The sequence below is a fragment of the Sceloporus undulatus genome, chromosome 8 (assembly GCF_019175285.1).
Source record: "Sceloporus undulatus isolate JIND9_A2432 ecotype Alabama chromosome 8, SceUnd_v1.1, whole genome shotgun sequence".
In the NCBI taxonomy this organism is placed as follows: domain Eukaryota; kingdom Metazoa; phylum Chordata; class Lepidosauria; order Squamata; family Phrynosomatidae; genus Sceloporus; species Sceloporus undulatus.
Genome location: NC_056529.1, coordinates 21,195,604 through 21,216,593, shown reverse-complemented (window position 1 = coordinate 21,216,593; position 20,990 = coordinate 21,195,604). Strand labels below are relative to the sequence as shown.

Here is a 20,990-nt window from a genome sequence, read left to right as displayed (position 1 = left end):
CGCAATCAGAACCACGCCCCTACTTTCTACAATTCCGCTGATTGCCTGGGCGAGGGAGTGGGTTGGACTATGTCGCGGTGCTGTGACGTAATGGTTCACGCCCCGCCCCTTTCTCTCAAGGCGGAAGTGGGAGCTGTGACGCAATCAGAGCCGCGCCGCCACTCTCTGAAGGAAAGGCGGAAGTGGGGGCGGTTTGAGCCTAGGTCGCGGCGCCGTGACGCCAAAGAAGCGCGCCGCTGCCTCCGCCATTTCCGCTGGTTGTCTTCCTGTGCTCTGATGGCGGCTGCGATGTTCCGGAGCCTGTTAGTGTCTGCGGCGGGGGCCGGGGGCTCTCGAGAGGGCCCCGCTCACCCTCCTCAGCCGCCGCCTCCTCCTCCGCCTGGTGCCTCCTCCTCCTCGGCCGCCCCGCACCCTCCGCCGCCCGAGGCCGCCTCTGCCGCCGCCCTGGAGGCCCAGTTCAGCTGCCCCATCTGCCTGGAGGTCTTCCAGCGCCCCGTCCGCATCGCCGCCTGCAGGCACACGTGAGCAACCCTCCCTCCTCCCTAGGAACTACACTTCCCAGCATTCCGTCGCAGGAGACCCCACGAAGGGCCACCCGGTCCAAGCCCTTCTTCTGCCATGCAGGAACTCTCCGTCAAAGCATCCCCATTGACAGATGGCCATCCAAGGAAGGAGACTCCGCCCCCCTCTGAGGCAGTCCAGAGGCCCAGGAGGCCCAGGGACCTTGCAGAAGACGGACCCCAGGATCCCCTCTTAGGCTCACGATTCAAGGAGCAGGAAGCTGTCCAGAGGAGGGCGACTAAAATGGAACCATGAAGCCTTTTGAAGAGAGACTTAGGGAGCGGGTGATATTCAGCCTGGAGAAGAGAAGGTGAAGGGGTGATATGATGATGATGATAGCCCTCTTTCATATTGAGGAGGGAGCAAGCTTGTTTTCTGCTGCTCCAGAGAACAGGACTCAATGGAGCAATGGATGCAAATGAAAGGAAAAGAGATTCCACTCAACATTAGGAGGAGCTTCCTGAGAGTAAGGGCTGTTTGACAGTGGAACACACTCCTTCCTTGGAGTTAGTGGAGTCTCCTTCCTTAGAGGTCTTTATTCAGAGGCTGGATGGCCATCTGTCAATGGGGATGCTTTGATGGAGAGTTCCTGCATGGCAGAAGAAGGGGGTTGGGCTGGATCAGGGCCCTTCTTGGGGTCTCTTCTAACTCTAGGGTTCTATGAATACTGGGGAAGGGTATCTATAAAACAGCAGCAAGAACACGCTTGACATCCTTTAAGGCCAATAGCTTTACTTGGCATGAACACTTTCATGGAGAACAGCTCACTAATTCTGCATCAGATGAAGAGGGATGCAACCCATATATATATACACACACACAGAGGGATTAAACATTAGGAAGAACTTCCTGACAGTGGAACACATTCCCTTGGAGTTAGTGGAGTCTCCTTTTTTGGAGGTCTTTCAACAGAGGCTGGATGTCCATCTGTCAGGGGTGCTTTGATAGTGAGTTCCTGCATGGCAGAAGGGGGTTGGACTGGAAGGCCTTTGGGGTCTCTTGCATCTCCGTGATTCTATGAACAAAAAAAGCCTTCTGGAAGAGATTTGGTGGCAGATAAGTCTGGAGCAGTGCAGGGGGTTCCCCCTTGAAAGCTCTCAAACAGCAGAGGGCTCTTCAGGGAAGGAAGAGGTCTGAGGAAGCAGGCAGCATCTGCCCAGTGAAGCAGGGAAAAGGAGGGAGCAGACCAGTTGTTTCTTTAGATCTGTTGAAAGGCCAGTGGCTTTGCAAGCGGGCTGGAAGTTTGCCCTCTGCTCTGTGTGCATTCCCTTGTTTTTGCCCAAGGTCCATTTCCAGTCCACCGGTTATTTAGTGGAGCTTCATCTGCCTAATTAAAATGAAAGAGACTGGCCCTCCAGGTATCAGAGCATCTGAGTTGCCGTGAACTCCGATCTCAGCCTGTTGCTGCATTTCAGTTTCTGAAAGCCGTTCTCTGGCCCAAGGCTCTGTGAGTTGTTATCGCTTGAATTCCTGTAGCCTTTCATTCCTGGTCCAGAGGCCAGGATTTCCATTGCAAGCCAGCTAGAGATACTAGCTGGCTTGTAATGCTCGGCGGCTAGAAATAACGAAAGGAAATGAGCATCTGGGCAAGATGTGTTGCACAAATTGCCGCAAAGTTAGTTGTCATGTCTCTGAGCAGGTCGCCCGCTGTGTTTGGGAATTTGCACTGGTACGCAACTTAGACAGCGCAGGAGGTTGCATTGGCCTGAATGGGAAAAGCTCCAAACTGATTGAACCCTTCACCAGAGCAGGAAGGGGCAGAAGGGCGCCAGAGATTGGGAAAGTGACTTTATGAGCCAGGGGACTCTGGGAGCTGTAGTCCTTTAAAGGTCACGTTTCCAAACTCTGTGTCTGTCTCAGCCATTTTCAGTAATCAGAAAGGATTTCTGGCTTCTAGGTTTTTAACAGTACTAGCAAAAAAAGTGACTTTCCCCTTCTCTGTGTTCTCCTGCTGAAATGAAGAAATCTTGGGGTAACAAGTAGTGAATTATTGTGTTGTAAGGACAGTGAAGATTGCACTACAGGTGGATAGACTCCGTCAAGGAAGCCATCGCTGTCTTGGGCAAGTTTGCAAGACCGGAGCGACTGGAGCTCTTGGAGGTCTCTCATTCAGAGGTTGCCATAGTTTTATCTTATGTCAAATAACCACAGTCGGAGCTGTTCAGTTCTGGTATTCAAGAACAAATTCCTGGATTCGTAATGTTTGTAATCCTAAGTGTCTTTTGTTTGCAACAGGCTCTGCAGTTTGGATCTCAGGCTCACAGAGAGAAGTGGCAAGGAGCAAAGCAGATTCTCACTGTGACTGATTTAGAACATGTGGATTTCTCTGTAGCTGATCCATGTCTTGGGATCTCCTTTGATTGTAGCACCATCAGAGCATAACCAAATTTGTCACTGAATCAATTGGCAACACAATACACCTCCCTGCCGGGGGTTCTGCAGAGTAAAATGAGCCTCTGTTTCTTTCCCTCTCTCCCAGGTTCTGCGGAGAATGCCTCCAGCCCTGCCTCCAAGTGCCCTCTCCTCTCTGCCCTCTTTGTCGCATGCCCTTTGATCCCAAAAAGGTGGAGAAGGCATCCAGTGTGGAAAAGCAGCTCTCATCCTTCAAGGCTCCCTGTCGAGGCTGTGGCAAAAAGGTACTAAATTCAAAATATGTCTTGGGCAGATCCACGCACAGAGGCACTGGGCTAAACTACATTCTTAAAAGGATAAAATGCATGCACTTCATGCCATCATCTCCTTTTCCTCTCTCTCAGGTGACCCTTGCAAAGATGAGGTCCCATGTCACATCCTGTGCTAAGGTTCAGGAACAGATGGCCAACTGTCCAAAGTTTGTCCCCGTCGTCCCAACTTCCCAACCCATTCCCAGGTATCTATTCCTTCACTGACTCGGGTGGTTGATCATAAAAAAAATTGGCTTTGAGGGGTTAATGAAGTAACTGTGCTATCAGCCTGGGAGGAAGGGTAAGATAGGGCTTCTCTTTTGCTTAGAAAAGGTGGTCTTTTATAGCCACTGAAAGGTTCCTTTCACATAGAGGCCTCAGCCAAATTCCTGTTCTCTCTTGCAGCAATATCCCAAACCGCTCTACGTTTGTTTGCCCCTATTGTGGAGCACGGAATTTGGACCAGCAGGAACTGGTGAAGCACTGTATGGAAAATCATCGCAACGACCCCAACAAAGTGGTGAGTATTACGACCGTGAGTCGAGTGTTAGAGGGCAGAAATTGCATAGGACTTTGGGATTCGTCTTACAGTCAACGCGAGCACTCTTGCGTTTGCCTGAATTGCAAATGTGAGCAAACAAGGCAAAAAAAATCAATGCAGACAAGCAGCACCAAGGGTCAAATCAACCAGTTACTTATCCCCTAGAAGCTTGTACAAATTTGGTTTTTAACTGGTACCTGAAAGACAGGAGGAAGAACCAGCTCTCATAAGAGAAGACTTTATTTTTGGTGGAGATTTGTGTTCTTTGGCTGATGCAGCCCTAGAGGCGAACATGACTTCCTATGAATTGTTAAGCTTGCATGCACATTTGACCTGTTCCCCTTGTGCGGAGTTGGTAGTTGCACACAAACACCTGCCTCTGGGGAAATTGAGCACTCTCATCCTGTTTCTAGTTCACTGAATCTCTATTCTGTTTCTCTAATGGGCAGTGGCAAAGCAGCTTCCTTTTCCTGCAGCAGAACTAAACAAGTGTGTCTGAGATGAGGGACATGTTTTGAGGGAGAACGAATTGGTTTCACACAAAGAGCTCTGAGAAACATAGTTGTACACCTGGAAGGGACTGCAAGGCTCAGCACCCTGCCATGCAGAAATACACAACTATAGTAACCCCTGAGTGATGCCCATCCAACCTCTGATTGAAGACTTCCAAAGATGGAGGGTCCACCACCCTCAGAGGCAGTCTATTCCTCTGCCAAACAGATCCAGCCATTTAAACAAAAAAGGAGTTATTTTTTTGTACCGGAATAAGTCATTTTTCTGAGCTAGGACTCCTATAGGATATTGTTCTGTGTCCCAGAGAGTCACGGTTGTTTTTAATTTGTTGTCTTGATGTTTGGAATGGGTTATTTTCTTCTCCTTTGCTGAGGGTCAACTTCTTATCTCTGCATCTGCCCTCCCTTCATGTTTTTTTTAGGTATGCCCGGTCTGTTCAGCCATGCCTTGGGGTGATCCCAGCTATAAAAGCGCCAACTTCTTGCAACATCTCTTGCACCGGCACAAGTTTTCCTATGACACGTTTGTGGTGGGTACTGCTGCCAAACCTGTAGGGATGTCTTAAGGCTCCATTTGGGAAACTCAAGATGACTTTGAGTGGCAAATATGGGTCAGGGTTCTGCCGTTATTGGTGGTGAAGTGATAACCTCCCCCCTTTGTGTTATTTTAACTTGGAAAAGTTCCTTCCCCATTTTGTAGTACAACTGCCAGAAAGTTGGGAATTGCAATGCAAAAAAGTGTGTGTGTGGGGGTCTAATCTTAGTGCATTGAATGCAATCTTGTTCTTCCTCTGGTGGAGATGAGCAGCCTAAATGAATGACCATAAACTCCAGGCTGCCGAACTGACATGGGATTACATTTCCAACCTCTTCCACTTCAGAAGCCAAAGCAGTGCTCATAGCTAAAATGGTGTCCCACCAGCAGATATATCTGTTCTTGGACAGGTATAGACTTTAAATAATACCAAATAATAAATAAAACAAAAATTGCTGAAGCAAGATGGGAAGGATTGGATGGGATCAACAGAACCTTTTGCATCTTGATGGTGACCTTGTTTTCTTACTTTCCAGGACTACAGCATCGATGAAGAAGCTGCATTACAAGCTGCACTGGCCCTCTCCCTCTCGGAGAACTGAGGGTTGGAACTCTTGCTGGGTTTTGCCAGCCTTTCACATGGACCTTTTATCTTTTTTCATGATGGGAGAGGCCTGGCCCTCATCCTTCCCTTGGCTCCATCCAGTGAGCGGCTATCCTATTCTGTTGACTTTAGTACTGCCTCATTCTGCCAGGGAGATTCTTCCTTCATTTTCCAAACCAAGAGCGGAAAGGTTTGGATGTAGGTGGCCAGCTGTGCAGATGACAAAACGTAACAGAACTCCATGCCTCTCCCAGTTTGAATTTTGGGTTGGGCCCTCTTTACACTTCTGGTTGGACATTCCCTAGTTAACAAGCGAGGGGGTGTGTGTTATTTTATTAAGATGCTTTTAATAAGATTTTAGCACCATCTTGTTATCTTACGCGGTTTATATAGCAACAAGACATTTCATGGGGGTACTGTTGTCCAAGTGTTGCGGGGTGGGGTGGGTATTAAGTCGTTCAATTTTTTAAAAATAGTAATTTAAAAACAAAGCAAGCATGGGCGATCTAAACTTTGTAGGATTATTTATTATGCCCGCTGTTCAGCCATGGCCACAAGGAACATGTCAGTGAAAACTGCGCATGGGAACGCCGACAGGAGTTTCGAAAGGATCTGCAGAATTAAACCCCCAAATATTCAACCCACCCCTTCTCTCCTCCCCTTGGCGACCCTTGCTTGTTTTCTACCAGGTTTTGTGATAACTAGAGGTTCCTCGTGGGGTTTTGTTGTTCTTCTTCTACATCTCTCAGTGTGACAATAACTCTTTTCACATTTTCTATAGAGACAGCAGAAGTAGTTGACTCTTGATATCGCAGTATCTGTGTTCGGATAGGAACAATAGTATTTTTATGAAGCATTATTTTTTAAAGTATATTTTTTAAAGAAAAAAACGCAGCCCGGATTTTTGTTAAAGAAAAATATGACACTCCAATTTGAGAATTTCAGGCTGGATGTTTGTTTTGGGGGGTGGAGGAAGGGGGGAGGCATGCGGGAACTTGGAATGTAGAACGGACCTCTTTTCATTAACACAGGAGTAATGGGGCGGTTGTCTTTTTATAAAAATGGTCTGGGGGTGGGGGGAAGAAGTCTCTTTTTCTGATGTAAAGAAAAAGATCTTTGATGAAATTACCTATCTGTGTCTTTTTCATACTTGAAGTACTAGTCCGCTTTTTGTTTTAAGAAGCTAAATGGCTTACCAATTTTTTAAGTGGTGGAGGACATGAAAAGCCATGATCTAAAGCCAATATCATAAAGCTGGTTCTGCAGTGTTAGTATGATGGAACTTTCTTCTATCTAAAAACCCTGAAACTGGGTCTGAAATGTCCCCAAAGGGCTGCATAGATGTATGGATTTGGGGGGGGGGGGTGTCTAGGGGACTGTGGTGGAAGGAAAGCTCACCCAACCTTAAATTTACTAGCAGGAGCAGGTCACTTGACAGACTGTACCCCTTTGAACCCTGGACAAGAAAGCTGATTCTCACCTCTGATGTGAACTCACCAGGGAGCCTTAAGCAAGCCACTTTCTCTTGGCCTCAGCCCAAATAACCTGCACTAGGGCCATAACAGCACAGATCCACCTTACTTGTTGTAAGGAGTGAAATGGCCTTCTTATGTTATTGTCTCAACTCCCAAGAGATTCTGTGTAACTCGATGGTCCAGGTCTTGTACTGTTAGACTACAGCTCCCAACAACCCCCTCCAACATGTTAATAGTGAGGGACATTGGGAGTTGCAGTACCTGGACAGTCATATGATTTGCACACTTTTTTTAAAGCATTGGACAGGCCAGAGGCTGGGGTGAGGGTAAGCAGCCATAGAATGCAAAGATATAAATGGCATGGGGCCTGTCTTGCCAGCTTGCAATGGTTAAGATTGCTAACAATTCACATGTGAACTCTGCAAGTGAGCAGCACAATCAAATGGCAGAGCAACTTTCCTCAACTGGCTGCTTTCTAGCTCTGACTTGTTCAATGGTTGTATTTCCTGGGAGTGATAGAAGTTGTAGTCTAGGTCATCTGGAGAGAGGTACCAGGCTGGGGAAGATGTGTGCCAGATGGCTACTCCTTTCTAGGAACCTCCAAGAATGTTTCTGTTTCGTAGTGTCTGGTTAAAGGAAGTGGACTTTGCCTGGAGGCAAAGAGTCTGAAAGTTTGTCAGACTCTTTGCCTTGCCAGGCATTATTGCTTAGAGGATCCTATTGGTTTCTTAATGTGTTTCCTACTTGATGATGAACTATGAAAGTTCAGGGAGATCTTGGTTGGGTATGGCAGAAGAGCTTTCCTTTCCTTGGGTAGCTAATGTCAGAATCTCAGGTGTATGTATCTCAACCCAAATATGTTCTCGGTATAAATCTGTCAGTGGGATCTATGCATCTGTGTGGTCAATAAGGACCACATAGAAGCCAATGTGGTGTCATAACTATGTGTTGGTCTAGTATTCCAGGAACCAGAGTTCAAATCCTTGCTCAACCATGGAAACCCATCAAGTTCCTTTGGGCAAGTCAGACTCTATCAGTCTCTGAGGAAGGGAATGGCAAACCTCCTCTAAATAAATCCTGCCAAGAAAACCTTAGGATAGACTTGCCATAAGTCAGGGTTGACTTGAAAGCAAAAAGGCAACAGTGGTTTAGGAGTTATTTAAAAATGGTTGTCCAGACTGGCACTCTTTTATAGTATCTTTCCCTTTTGCATGGATGTACCGTGCAAAATACTGTGTTGTAATCGCAACACTAACCTCGAGGGGGAGTCACAGTTTCACTTGTGGTCTTTGACATTTCTTCCTCTTTGATAACCCTCCTTGATAAATTGTTTTGGGCCAAGTCATCTGCATGCCTATGACTGGGAACCTATCCCAAAAATATGGAATGCAACGTTACTTAACTCTTGCATTAGTTTCCCAGCCTTACTACTCCCACTTCCCCTGTAACCTGGCTCTCGGGGGTCATTCTTCCAGGGAAGAAGGAAGGAAGCTACATGTGTGAGAGAGAGATTCAAGCAGAAGTCTTTGGGGATGTTTCATGTTTTTAAATGGATTTTTGCAACTGCTATTTCCCACAGGTTTAAGATGAGTGGTGCCTGATTTTAAAGATCTTTGGATTCGTTGTAAACCTCCTGGACTCCTATCCTACTTGGCTTCTACCAGTGGAATGGAAAAGAAACGAAATTAATACAGGCTGAGTCTCTCTTATCCAGAATTCTGAAATCCAAAATACTCCAAAACCCACACATTTTTTCACGGGTGGCTGAAATAGTGAAGCCTTTGCTTTCTGACAGCTCAATCCACCAAACTTTGCTCCATACACAGAATTATTTTTAAAATATGGTGCTATATACATAAGGCATTTGTGAAACGTAACTGAATTTTGTCTTTAGACCTGGGTTCCATCTCCAAGATATCTTGTGAAGTATGTGCAAATGTTCCAAAATCTTTTAAAAATGCAAACTCCAAGTGTTAACGGTGAAGGGAGACCCTACCTGTGTACGTAAAAGAGGCGAAAGGCCACTTGGTTTAATGTCACAATGAATGATGTTCGTGGGTGGATATGGGCTAGATAGACTTAGCCTTTGGTTTGTTATTCTCGCAGTCCAATAATAAGACTGGTGCTTTGACTTTCCTTCACCACAAGCGTCCCTGAATCCCGAAAACCCGAAAGACTTGGACTGCTCAAGGCTGTGCCAGGCCAGATAAGGAGCCCTTTCCCCAAACATGCCACTGCCTCATCTCTTTCCCCATTGCCAGCTCTCCTTAGCTGGGCCTTTAGTCAACACCGCCATCCCTTCTTCAATCTCCAATGTTTTCATTCTTCTCTCTGTATCCAGCTTGCATCTTTTTATAAATATATATATATATATGCCAGGATGACGCAGGAGCATCTTATCTCCAGCGGGGCTTCTGTCAACACTTCAGCCCCCAACCTGTGTCCATAGGAGGCCAGAGGGCTTTGCGGCTTCATTCAACTCTATCTCTCCCTCTCTTGCCTTGAGATTTCCTGTCTGCTGCTCTAAAACGTAGCACAGAGGTCAGCCAAGCAGTGGAAAACTCCATGCCCTTTTCAAAAGATGTGAGGTGGGAGAATATTTACCTGGGATTTAACTGATTTTAGAATGAGTCAAGGGAGAAAATAGTTCAAGACACCCCACCCTGCCACCAAATCTGGATGCGCCAGAAGCCTGGGCCTCATGGATATAGTACCTGGTGTGTTAAACTTTGGACTTATCACAAGATGATGTGGCTCACTGGACAGGACAATAATACCTGATAAGATGAAGGCAGGAGGAAAAGAGGAAGACTAAATTGCAAGTGGATAGGCTCCATCAAGAAAGCCATGACTGCTTTGAGTTTGCAAACAAAATTTTTTTGCAGGTTTGCAAGACCTGAACAGGATAGCTGATACTGTAGTTTTTTGTGGGTTTTTTTGGGCTCTGTGGCCAGAAGAGTTTCTTCCTGATATTTCACCAGCATCTCTGGCTGGCATCTGATGCTGGCAAAAGGTCAGGAATAAACTCTTCCAGAACATGGCCACAGAGCCTGAAAAAACCACAAAAAACTATGGATGCCAGCCATGAAAGCCTTTGATTTCACATAGGATAATTGATGATCGGGGATCTTGGAGGTCTCTCATTCTTAGGGTCACCATAAGCCGACTTGACAGCAAATAACCATTTGCAAATGTGCTTGTTTTTGGAGTCAGTCTCAGTTCTTAGGGAAGCCTAGTTGGTCAAAGGCACATGCATTTCTGCTGCTCTGCTGATTTAAAGCTAAACCCTGACAGGCTTGTGAAGTCGAAGGCTTTCATGGCCGGCATCCATAGTTTTTTGTGGGTTTTTCAGGCTATGTGGCTGTGTCCTAGAAGAGTTTCTTCCTGACGTTTCACCAGCATCTGTGACAGGCACCTTCAGGGAATGACAGGCTTGGCTTTGACATTTAAATATATTTGTTCCCTTACAAAGACCTAGGAAACTTTAAATTTCCCTTCTCTGATGACCAGCTGCAGAAGGCGGTCAGGGATGGGGAAAGGGATGGAGGAAGGTTCCAGCATTTTCTGTTTCACCTGACCCTCTGACAAACAATGGCAAGGTGAGGAAGTTCCTTGAATTGGTTGCTCCTAGATATTGCTTATCTCCTGGCCTCTACTTGGCTTCAAAGGAGTTTGCAAATATCTCCTAAGCGCCTGAGATCTCCTAGTGAAGCAACCCAGGCAGGTGACAGAGGGCAATGGGTTGGAAGAAGCAAAATACCTCCATCTGACTCAGTGGGGATTAGCAAAATAATCCCAGGACAGGTGGGGCAAGAGACCTGAAACAGAGAAAATAGAAGAAAAGGTATATGGGTTCCAGGAACTATTGCATGCTGACTTTATACTACAGGAACTTAAACAGATGTTTAATCTGGACTTAGGCTGCATCTTCTAGATTCTAGAAACCATGCAGTTTGACAAGAGTGCTGGTGCCTCGCCAAACTGCCGATCCCAGCATCCTGTGGGATGGAGACACGGCAGTTGAAGTGGTGTCAAACTGTGTTATTTCTATAGCTTTCTGTGGGTTTTTCAGACTATGTGGCTGTGTCTTAGAAGAGTTTATTCCTGATGTTTCACTGGCATCTGTGGCTGGCATCTTCAGAGAATGCTGGCATGGAAGAGAGTTGGGTGTGTGTATGTATGTATATATGCACACACACACACATATATACTGTGTGACCCTGGATTATTTCTATAATGTAGATGAACCCTAGGACAAAGGCCAGGGTTTGAATCCCCCACTCAGCTATGGCATCCTATTGTGGAGGACCTTGGACCAGTCACACTCTCTCAGCCTTAGAGGAAGGCAGTTGCAAACCTCCTCTTGCTAAGAATACCCGTCAGAGAGGGTCACTGTAAATTGGAGTGAATCTGGAAGCACATAACATTGAGAACCAGCATGGTGCCATGGTTTCAATGTTGCCTAGGATTCTTACAGACCAGATTTCAAATCTCTTCTAATCCTAAACCATGGTAACCCTAGGCAAGGGACTTACTTGCTCACCTCAGAGGAAGGCAATGGGCAAACTTCCTCTGGGCAAATCTTGCTCAGAAAACCCCATGGTTGGGTTGTCTTGGGATCGCTGGAAGTTGGGAAGGACCTGAAGGCACACAACAGCAGCAATCACAAACATGGAGGATGGAGCCAGCTTGTTTTCTGCTGCTCCCAAGAACAGGACATTGGATGCAATCTCCAGGAAAAGAGATTCCAGCTCAGCCTTAGGAGGGACTTCCTGAAGGTGAGATCTGTTAGACGGTGGAATAAGATGCCTTGGAAAGTGGTAGAGTCTCCTTCTTTGGAGGTCTTTAAACAGAGGCTGGAGGGGCATCTGTCACAAGGAAGGCATGAATTGTGTCTTCCTGCATGGCAGAAGGGGGTTAGATTGGATGGCCCTTGGGGGATCTTTTCTCTTGCAACTCTTCTATATAGATTCTGTGCCTTCCTGCATGGCAGAAGGGAGTTGGATTGGATGGCCCTTGGAGGATAGAGTCAATGTCTTCCTGCATGGCAGAAGGGGGTGGACTGGATGGCCTTTGGGGATCCCTTCCTTTCCAACTCTTCTAGGTAGATTCTATCTCTTCCTGCATGGCTGAAGGGGGTTGGCCTGGATGACCTTTGGGGAATTCCCTTCCAACTGTTCTAGATAGATGCTATGACTTCCTGCATGGCTGAAGGGGGTTAGACTGGATGGCCCTTGTATGTGTGTGTGTGTGGTTCCCTTCCAACTCTTTCCCATTCTTTCCAACTCTTCTAGGATTCTTGGGCTGGAGGGTGCCAAGGGCTGCCCTGCTCCTCCTTTTTCCAGGCACTGCTGGCACCTGGTGGGCTTCCCCCTTGGCCTCCTTTTGGGCTGGGCACCTGCACCCAGCTCCCAGGAGGAGGAGGAGGAGGAGGAGGCAGGCTGCCCAGACCAGCCCTCCTGGGCTGGGGTTGGCTTGGCTGGCAGCCCATGCTAATGCCTCCCCTGGCTTTAGGCTGGAGTCCACCTGCTGCCCATCCAGCTGGTGAGGGACTTGGATCCTGCCTTTGGGGCTGCATCTTCTCCTGCTCTTCTTCCTTGCCATGCCTCGCTCCTTCTTGGTCAAGAAGCCTTCCTCCAGCACCCGCCGGGTGCCCAACTATGGCCAGCTGGAGAGCCAGCACCAAGGTAAGGAAAGGAGACTGAGAGCTGCCTGGATGGAGGGCTTTCTCTGTGCACTTTTACCCCTTCTCTTACCCTTTCTCCTACTATACCTTGCTACTTTAACCCTCTTTCATACTTTCTTCCTACCTACTCTACCTTCTTCTTCCTCTCATTTGATCCTCCTGTATTCCTTCTCTTTCGTCTCCTATATCTTACTCCTTTACTTCTATTTATTGACTGTATACTCTGCTCTTCAGCCAGAAAGGCTGTCAGAGAGGCTTACGGATAGTTAGTGAATGGCTCACTTTCTTATGCTTTTTTCCGCACTTACTCTACCATTAACACTTTTTATTACAATTCAGAGACCTAGCCGTGTTAGTCTGGAAAATCAGTTCGGCCAAAGGGTCTTGTAGCAATTTTGAAACTCACTGAGCAAAAGACTTTGTAGTTGTTGTGTGCTTTCAAGCCATTTCCAACTTTTGGCGAACCTATCATCATGAGTTTTTCTTGGAAAGATTTCTTCAGAGGAGGTTTGCCGTTGCTTTCCCTCCGAGGCTGAGACTATGTGTCTTGCCCAAGATCACCGAGACACTTTTAAATGGTTTCCCATTCTATGGACAACTTAATTACATTTTTAACTCTATATCTGTTTTAGTGATGACTGCTTTTTAATTAGAATTCAGAGCCCTAGCCATGTTGGTCTGGAAAACCAGGATTCAGATCTTGTATGTAGCACCTTTGAGACTCACTGGCAAAAGAGTAACAACATCCAAAATCCACAACGGATTTTGGGCCCACTAAAATGTGCAAAAGACATGTCGCAACATGGCTATCCTTGGATATATTCTATGAACTAAAGAAGTTGTTGTGTTGTTCTTGTCTGCCTTAAAGTCATTTCTGACTTATGGCGATCCTAAGATGAACCTATCCTGCGGTTTTCTTGGCAAGCTTTGTTCAGAGGAGGTTTGTCATTGCTTTCCTCTGAGGCTGAGAGTATGTGACTCACCTAAGGTCACCCAGTGGGTTTCATGGCAGAGGTGGGATTCGAACCCTGGTCTTGAGACCAACACTCAAACCACTATGCCAAGAAAGAATAACAACATCCAAAACCCACAAAGCATTTTGGGCCAGCCAAAACGCATGTTGTAAGCTATGTGGCTATGAGCTAAAGAAGTTGTAGCAGAAACTTTGGCAGACTTGCATCTGAGGAAGTAGATCCAGTCCATGACAGATTATGCCACAACTTGAGTCTCAAGGGTTCAACAAAATCTCTTTGCCACAAATGCCAGTGTCCCATAGCATGGAGCCTTGGCAGATAAGGCTTTGTCAAACTGCATTAATTCTGCAGTGTAGATTAGCTTGGGAAAATAACTCCTAGACTCTCATGGCATGACCAGGATTCTGGGGGTTGCAGTCTAAAAAGGTAATACCCCCCTGCACTAATTTGTAGTCAGGGTTGTTTGTATCCCTCACAGTTTATGAGCACCCATTGCTCCTGAAAGCTGAATTTGGCCTGGATAAATTGGCCCCTGTGTGCCAGGATGGGTTTTCCACTTAACCTTCCTCTCTACATTGGTAAAGAATATAAAGAGAAGAGTGGTGGCATGCTGCTATTTTAAAAATGCCAAGTGCCACTTGCATGGGAGGCCTGCTTGAGTTGCATTATTCAAGAGGGCGAGCGCAAGACTCTTGGCGAAAGGAATGGCATCTTGTTGTTTCAAAGCAACGCTTAGACGTTGTGGCTGTTCTGGACAAACCTTTTCAAAACTTGCACCAGAAAATATAACGTATACATGCACAACTCCCCTTTGGTGCAACCGTTCTGCAAATCTATTTCCAACCTCTCGCTTCATTCTGGATGTGTCATAATCAGAGGTGCAGCTATTTGCAAGCAAGAATTCATCCCTCCAAACGAAATTTTCCTTCCGTTCCCAAATGTCTGGCATTGCAGAAGCTCCTTCGCACTCAGAACTCACATATTTGCTGTGTTTGCATTCCATGGATAACTTGGCCTGACTTCCTTTTCTTTGGATGCCCAATCTCTATTTCAAAATGCTGAACTGAAGTTTAAAGGTGACTGCGATGCTAGAATTTTGCGGAGGGAAATTTCATTTGAGGGAGGCAAAATTTTTATCGGGGTGTATGTGACAATACTCATATTTTGCCTCCATCCTTGGAGCTTCATGTTGGTCCTAATTTTAAAAAACCCAACAACAACAACAACCTGCAACACTGCCTGATACAATAATAACCTTTTAGTGTCTGGCATTGTTGATATCCAAAAGGGACATCCCCAAAACAGTAGACTAGATACAGTATTTTAAGCCACTGAAGTATGTGATGAAACTCCACTTGTGATAGTGGAAGGAAGTTTTTAAGTCCGAAACCAAATACCCAAACACAATTACATCAAGAGAATGAGAGAGTCCCCATTTGGACTACAGCTCCCAAAATCCCCAGCCAACCTGGCCATTCCCAAGCTGGTAGGATAGCGCCCCAATGAAGGACCCTCTAAACTTAACCTAAGTTTTTTATTTTACTTGAAAGCAAGGGGCTCATGCAGACAAGGGTTGAGATGGCAAAAAGGTATTGAGGAAGGGCAGACAAGCCAGGAAAGGCTGCAGCAGTTTTTGCTTTTGCCAGAGCCTCCTAGAAAAAGGAAGACTCCAAACCCTCCTTTCTTTTCCCTCAATGCTGAGTTAATGGAGCGCAAATGACTTTTTGCACCTTGAACCCAGTTTGCAGCAATTGCCAAAGGGCTAGGAAGGAAAGTGGGAGGAAGGCACAAGCAGCTGAAAAAGTGGGATGGCAGAGAGTTAACTTTTGAGTCACCTTGGCAAACTGGGAGAGTTGGAAGACATCATGTCATGTTTTTATTTTCTATCCTTTTTGGAAGGTCAGGGGTTTTCTGGGGCAGGCGAGGAGCTTTAATGTGCCGAGAGGTGAGGGGCTTGAATGTCAGTATTGCTGTGACTTGTAATGAGCATGTGTTTCCCTTTCAGAATCCAATGGATCCTGGAAGCAGGTGGCATTCCCTCTCCTCATTCAGGACACCTTGGCATGCCCGGCGGCAGCACCCTACGAAGCCGAGAGTCTATGGGAACGCGGCTCCATCGTCGCTTGCCTCTCTCCTCCTCTTCCTCAGAGCATTGAGACCAAGAGTGAACCCATTTCAGGACCCCAAGTCGGCATCGTGGAGGGCACCGAAGGCAGCCGCTTTGTGGCTACCCCTCTCCGAGACAACCAGAACAACCTCAACCTCCCTCCTCCGTTCAGCCTGCCCCACCGGAGGACTCCCAACCTGGGCAGCCTGGCAGAAGGAGAAGGGAGTATATTGCTGGGGGAACCAGGCATGGCCGCCGAACCTCGGGGACCCTTTGAATGTTCGGACTGCTGCAAGGCCTATGGCACAGCTTCGGGTCTGTCGCGGCACAGGCAGCAGCGCTGCAAGGTGCAGGCGGTGGCCAGGAAATATTTCACCTGCAAGTACTGTGACAAGGAATATGCCAGTTTAGGTGCCCTGAAGATGCACATCCGTACCCACACACTGCCCTGCATTTGCAAAATCTGCGGCAAAGCCTTCTCCCGGCCCTGGTTGTTGCAGGGCCACATCCGGACGCACACAGGTAGGCCACGTTTCCAGAGGAAGGGCTTGGTGGATGGGGAAACAGATGTGTAAATGGCTTCTCTCTTCAAGCGGGAAGAAAATGAGAGTGTTACCAGCCAAATTAGCCAAAATATATACTGTATGTATTCATGTATAAGTCTAGAAATAAAAAAAAAGTGACTCCAAAAACCTGACTTGACTTATCCATGGGTAAATGAAAGTATTGTACTTTAACTCTTAAATATAAAATGGAACTATCTCCTGGGGAAAAGCAAGAGATTAATCTATCATGGAAGCACTGACGTCCCTCTATTCTCTCTTCGATCCAGCTTTTAATATGAACGCAAACAGTTATGCCTTCTGGAATTTTGTAAGTCCTTTGGCATTGTTTTCCTTTGCTTCATCCTTTACATCCTTTGTTACATGGCCCTAAATTTTACCCTTGACTTATCCATGGGTCCTATCAAAATAGATAATTTTGGCTCCGAAACCTGCCCTCGACTTATACATGAGGTCGACTTATAGTCGAGTATATGGTAATCATGGAGATGTTGGAAATGTGGAGAAACTAGAGGGACCTTCTTCCGTATGTGACGGACTTGTCCCCAAACAGAAGAAATTCTGGTTGGTCCTACATAATACAACAAAAGAGATATTTCATATTAAAATTTGGATGTGACCAGGATTTTATCTCCTGAAAATGATAGATGGAGAGACAGGTAAGAAAGACATTAAGTGTATTTTATACCTTGCATCAGCAGTTAGGATGGTCTTTGCCCAAAAACAAAGGGACAACAAAACTCCACCGATTCATGGTTGGCTTTTTGGATATATATATATATATTTAAAGATGGAGATGGATCAATTGGGAACATTAATAAAAGCAAATTCATTGAGAAAGCATGAAAGAGATTGGAATGATCTTGGGCCAAGGAGAGGCAGATGCACCTAGGAAAGAACTAGTACTAAACTTTGACTTGGATGGGAATTCCTGCAATTTATAGAGCCATGCTATTATGAGTTGGAAAAATGTGAAAGACTTAACTATGAGGAATGGGATGTATGGTCCTTGGCCCTTTTTTTGAAAAGCTGACATTTGGAATCAAAAGAGCAGATGGATATGTAGAAATTGAGGCATTTGGACAATTTGATGGCCTATTATTATTATCATTGTTATCATTATTATGCTTATAAAGAGCCCCTCACTGCCTGCCATCCTCACATTTTCCATATATGTTCATTGCAGAGGAACAACAACAATAATGGATTTCATTCACTCACTCACTCACTCACTCACTCATTCATTCATTCATTCATTCATTCATATCCTCCTTTATCCCAACGCTGGCTTACAAATTTTAAACCGCAATGCATACAAAAACAAAACATATGGCCTACATTTTTCCTACTTTTGTTTACTTTGCTTCTTGGTGTTGTTCAGATTTTTTTTTGTTTGATATGTCACCTTAATATTTTCCGTATTTATTAATTGCAGAAGAACCAAATAAGTAGTTTATAGAGGAACCATTCAGTCCAGTACAGAATGTTCTCATTCCATGTTCACCAACCTGGAGCTGCTCCCGATTTTAGTCTGTGGTTTAAAGAAGGTTGCAAAAAGGCTGAACCTTTTTGGGGAATGCATAGTTCAGCACCTTGGGAGATCCTTTCAACAGCAGCCTACGAACCTGGAGAAAATTCATCACCCCGTTGACATGGATGCTAGCAACCGCTGCTGTGTGTGCAAGGCTGCATCCACACGGCAGAAATAATCCAGTTTGACACCATTTTAACCATCATGGCTCAATGCTATAGAATTCTTGGAACTGTAGTACAGTGGGCCCTTGTTATCCACTGGGGTTTGGTTCCAGGATTCTCCTTGGATAACAAAATCCATGGATGCTCAAGTCCCATTAAATATAATGGCAGAGCAAAATGCTGTCCCTTATATAAAATGGAAAATCAAGGTTTGGAATATATACTTTTTTTCAAGCCATGGATGCTTGAATCTGTGGATAAAAAAATCCGTGGATAAGGAGGGCCGATTGTATGGTCAGATTTTAGCCTTAGTCAGATTGCTCTGGTGCCCCAACAAACTACAATTCCTTGAGCATTGAGCCATGGCGGTGAAAGTGGTGTCAAACTGCTTCATTTCTGCAGTGTATAGAAGCAGCCTTGGTCAGCCTTGGCTTAGCCTCTTGGTCAGTTTCTCAACAATTTTCCCTCTTTTTTCCCAGGAGAGAAGCCCTATGCCTGCTCCCTTTGCAACCGCGCTTTCGCCGACCGCTCCAACCTCCGCGCCCATTTGCAGACCCATTCCGAAGTCAAGAAGTACCAATGCCACTCCTGTCTGAAGACCTTTTCCCGGATGTCTCTCCTCTTGCGGCACGAAGAGGCGTCCTGCTGTCCTGCTGCGACCTGATGCAGCTTTACGATCCTCTGCAACCGTTTTGGAGGGCTAAGAAAAGAGACTTGGAAGGCTGAAGAAATGCACCACAAAGCACTAAGATTGGAAAGGCATCCTAGAGCAAAAACATTGGACCTCTATGGACTGACCCCTTATTCCAAAGAACGCTTGACTTCCTAACCGGTCCCAAGAGCTCAGTCCTTCCCAAACTGAAAACAGATTGCTCTGCGGCCCAATTATTTTGTGCAATAATTTTACAATTCTGGGATGCTGGTTGGTTTTGAAATCCTCATGCGCTGAATTCTTCTCCAAAACTTTTATCTATCTTGCATTCTGGATGCGATGATCCACCAAAACTGTGCACCTTGTACCCAAGCGAAAGCGTTTCCTTGGACTATCTGGTTGTTCGGACATTGAGGAATTTTCTTGCTTTCTGCTTCCAATTCAAAAGTATTGTTTGGGGTGGAAAAAAACAAAGGAAGCCCATCCATGCTCTGCTTCCGCTTGTTTCCTTTTGGCATTAAAGGATTCCCCTCTTCTGATCTGAGATTGTGGTCATTTATTGACTTTTGGTGACCGTAAGATGCCATTGTCTTGGCATGTTTGCTATTACCATCCTCTGAGGCTGAGAGAGTGTGACCCAATTGGGTTTCCTTGACCCACTTGGGATTTGAACCCTGGTCTCCATAATCGTAGTCAAATCACTCTCATAAGCCAGTTATGCCAAATAAAGAACAATTGTTCAGATTATTTTTGTGGCTTCGGTTGGTTTTAATGGACTTAGTTTGATTTTTCTCATGTGATGCATAGTGACATAGGTTAGGATAATATTTAACATTTCAATAAATAAATACAGTGTGTCCCATCAGTGAGAATAACTCTTCTGGAGCATAGAGAGGCCGTGCCACATTAATGTTCCCAGCCAACCAGAATAACCATCGCAAAGTGACATTCGTATTTATCATTGGGGACATCTTCCCTGGACGCTTGCGTAAATACAACCCAGAGGTACCCAAAGTAAACCGCATTGTAAATTGTGTGCTATTTTGAGCCCCGGAGCAGCTAAATGCGGCCGTTGCACCTGTTGCGGCGAAGGCCAGGGCAGGAAAAAATGCCACCCGGGTCTAAAATAAGCCCAAATGTTTTCCTTCTTCGTCTTGTGGCAGATGGAAAAGGGATGATAAATATAACACAGGGGCGTCGTGTCCAAGGAGGGTGGGAAAGTCCTATTCGGGCAACAACCAATCTGTTGACCTGGATCCGGAGACGGAGGGAGAGTTGGGATGGAATGAATGAATGAGTTTTTCCACTCTTCTTTGGCCGCTCTGCGTTGGAAAGTACGCAAAACCCCCTGCTGCGTGGGCACCTTGGCATTGTTGCGACGGTTTTTATCCCATGGATTTCCCCGCCTCCCCATAGTATTTATGGCTTTGTTCATGTCCCTGTGCTTGATCTGGAAATGCTTCCCCAAAAGGAATTGCTCCAACCAATGAGGACATTGCCTTGGAAATAGGGTTGCTAAGTCTTAGGGCTTTGACCTGATTTTTCCACCTTTTGTTGGTCATCTTCGGATGGCAGACACGGGTCCAAATTCTCCAGTTCTGGTGGGCAATTGGGTGCAAATTGGCATCCAGGTTAGGAGAATAACAATTTGATGCCATTTGCAAGGCATATATTATATTATATTAATTATATTATATTATATTATATTATATTACTGTGGGGCCTTGTTATCCGCTGGGGTTTGGTTCCAGGACCCCCAATGCATAACAATATCCGTGGATGCTCAAGTCCCATTAAATACAATGGCATAATAAAATGGTGTCCCTTATATAAAATGGCAAAATCAAGGTTTGCTAATTGGAATTTATACTTTTGGGGAATATTCTCGATCTGTGGATCCTTGAATCCATGGATAAAAAATCTGTGTATAAGGAGGGCTGACTATATATTATATTATATTATATAGTATAGTATAGTATAGTATTTCCCAGAACTGGGACTCAGAGCAGCTTATTAAACATATACAATTTAGGACAGTTATACATAACAACCAAACATTCAATAACCTAACATATGCAACATGACATCTAGACTATTAAACCAAACATAGACATGAGAGCGACTTCCTCTTTCCATTCAACTAGTTTATTACTAATATATTCATTCTTTTCTTCCTTGTTTCTAATATTCTCTCTATTTTTTAAAAATATCCATCATATCATTTATTTGTTTTAATCTATCTACCTGTTGCCCCTTTCCCAGTATGTTTATTTATCTAAGTGTCATCTAAAGATTGTGTTGCGGAGTCTCCCCATCTTAACTTGCAGTATTTTATTATTTCCGACCCGTCCACTTCTAGCTTAATGAATTTATCATTTCTAAGCCTCATAGTTAGTTTATCTAAGCTCAGCGTATTGTTTTA

General features: G+C 45.4%; 2 protein-coding genes across 2 annotated transcripts; both read left to right on the top strand.

Moving 5' to 3' along the window:
- The first annotated feature begins 69 nt into the window (after positions 1 to 69).
- RNF166 (ring finger protein 166) lies at positions 70 to 6,544 on the top strand. The gene is made up of 6 exons (XM_042438382.1): positions 70 to 521; positions 3,041 to 3,197; positions 3,318 to 3,430; positions 3,630 to 3,744; positions 4,700 to 4,807; positions 5,349 to 6,544. The coding sequence occupies exons 1-6, from the start codon at positions 70 to 72 to the stop codon at positions 5,412 to 5,414; spliced, it is 1,011 nt and encodes a 336-aa protein (XP_042294316.1). The 3' UTR covers positions 5,415 to 6,544.
- Positions 6,545 to 12,449: 5,905 nt separating this feature from the next.
- On the top strand, positions 12,450 to 19,164 carry SNAI3 (snail family transcriptional repressor 3). The gene is made up of 3 exons (XM_042438167.1): positions 12,450 to 12,578; positions 15,557 to 16,180; positions 18,396 to 19,164. Exons 1-3 carry the CDS (start codon positions 12,494 to 12,496, stop codon positions 18,578 to 18,580), a joined length of 894 nt encoding a protein of 297 aa, XP_042294101.1. The 5' UTR covers positions 12,450 to 12,493; the 3' UTR covers positions 18,581 to 19,164.
- The last annotated feature ends 1,826 nt before the right edge of the window (positions 19,165 to 20,990 follow it).

Coding starts and splice junctions, on each gene's coding strand:
- RNF166 (XM_042438382.1), top strand. CDS start 70: ATGTCGCGGTGCTGTGACGTAATGGTTCACGCCCCGCCCCTTTCTCTC. Junction 3,745..4,699: donor GCAACGACCCCAACAAAGTG/GTGAGTATTACG, acceptor TGTTTTTTTTAG/GTATGCCCGGTCTGTTCAGC. Junction 4,808..5,348: donor TTTCCTATGACACGTTTGTG/GTGGGTACTGCT, acceptor CTTACTTTCCAG/GACTACAGCATCGATGAAGA.
- SNAI3 (XM_042438167.1), top strand. CDS start 12,494: ATGCCTCGCTCCTTCTTGGTCAAGAAGCCTTCCTCCAGCACCCGCCGG. Junction 12,579..15,556: donor GCTGGAGAGCCAGCACCAAG/GTAAGGAAAGGA, acceptor TTTCCCTTTCAG/AATCCAATGGATCCTGGAAG. Junction 16,181..18,395: donor CCACATCCGGACGCACACAG/GTAGGCCACGTT, acceptor CTTTTTTCCCAG/GAGAGAAGCCCTATGCCTGC.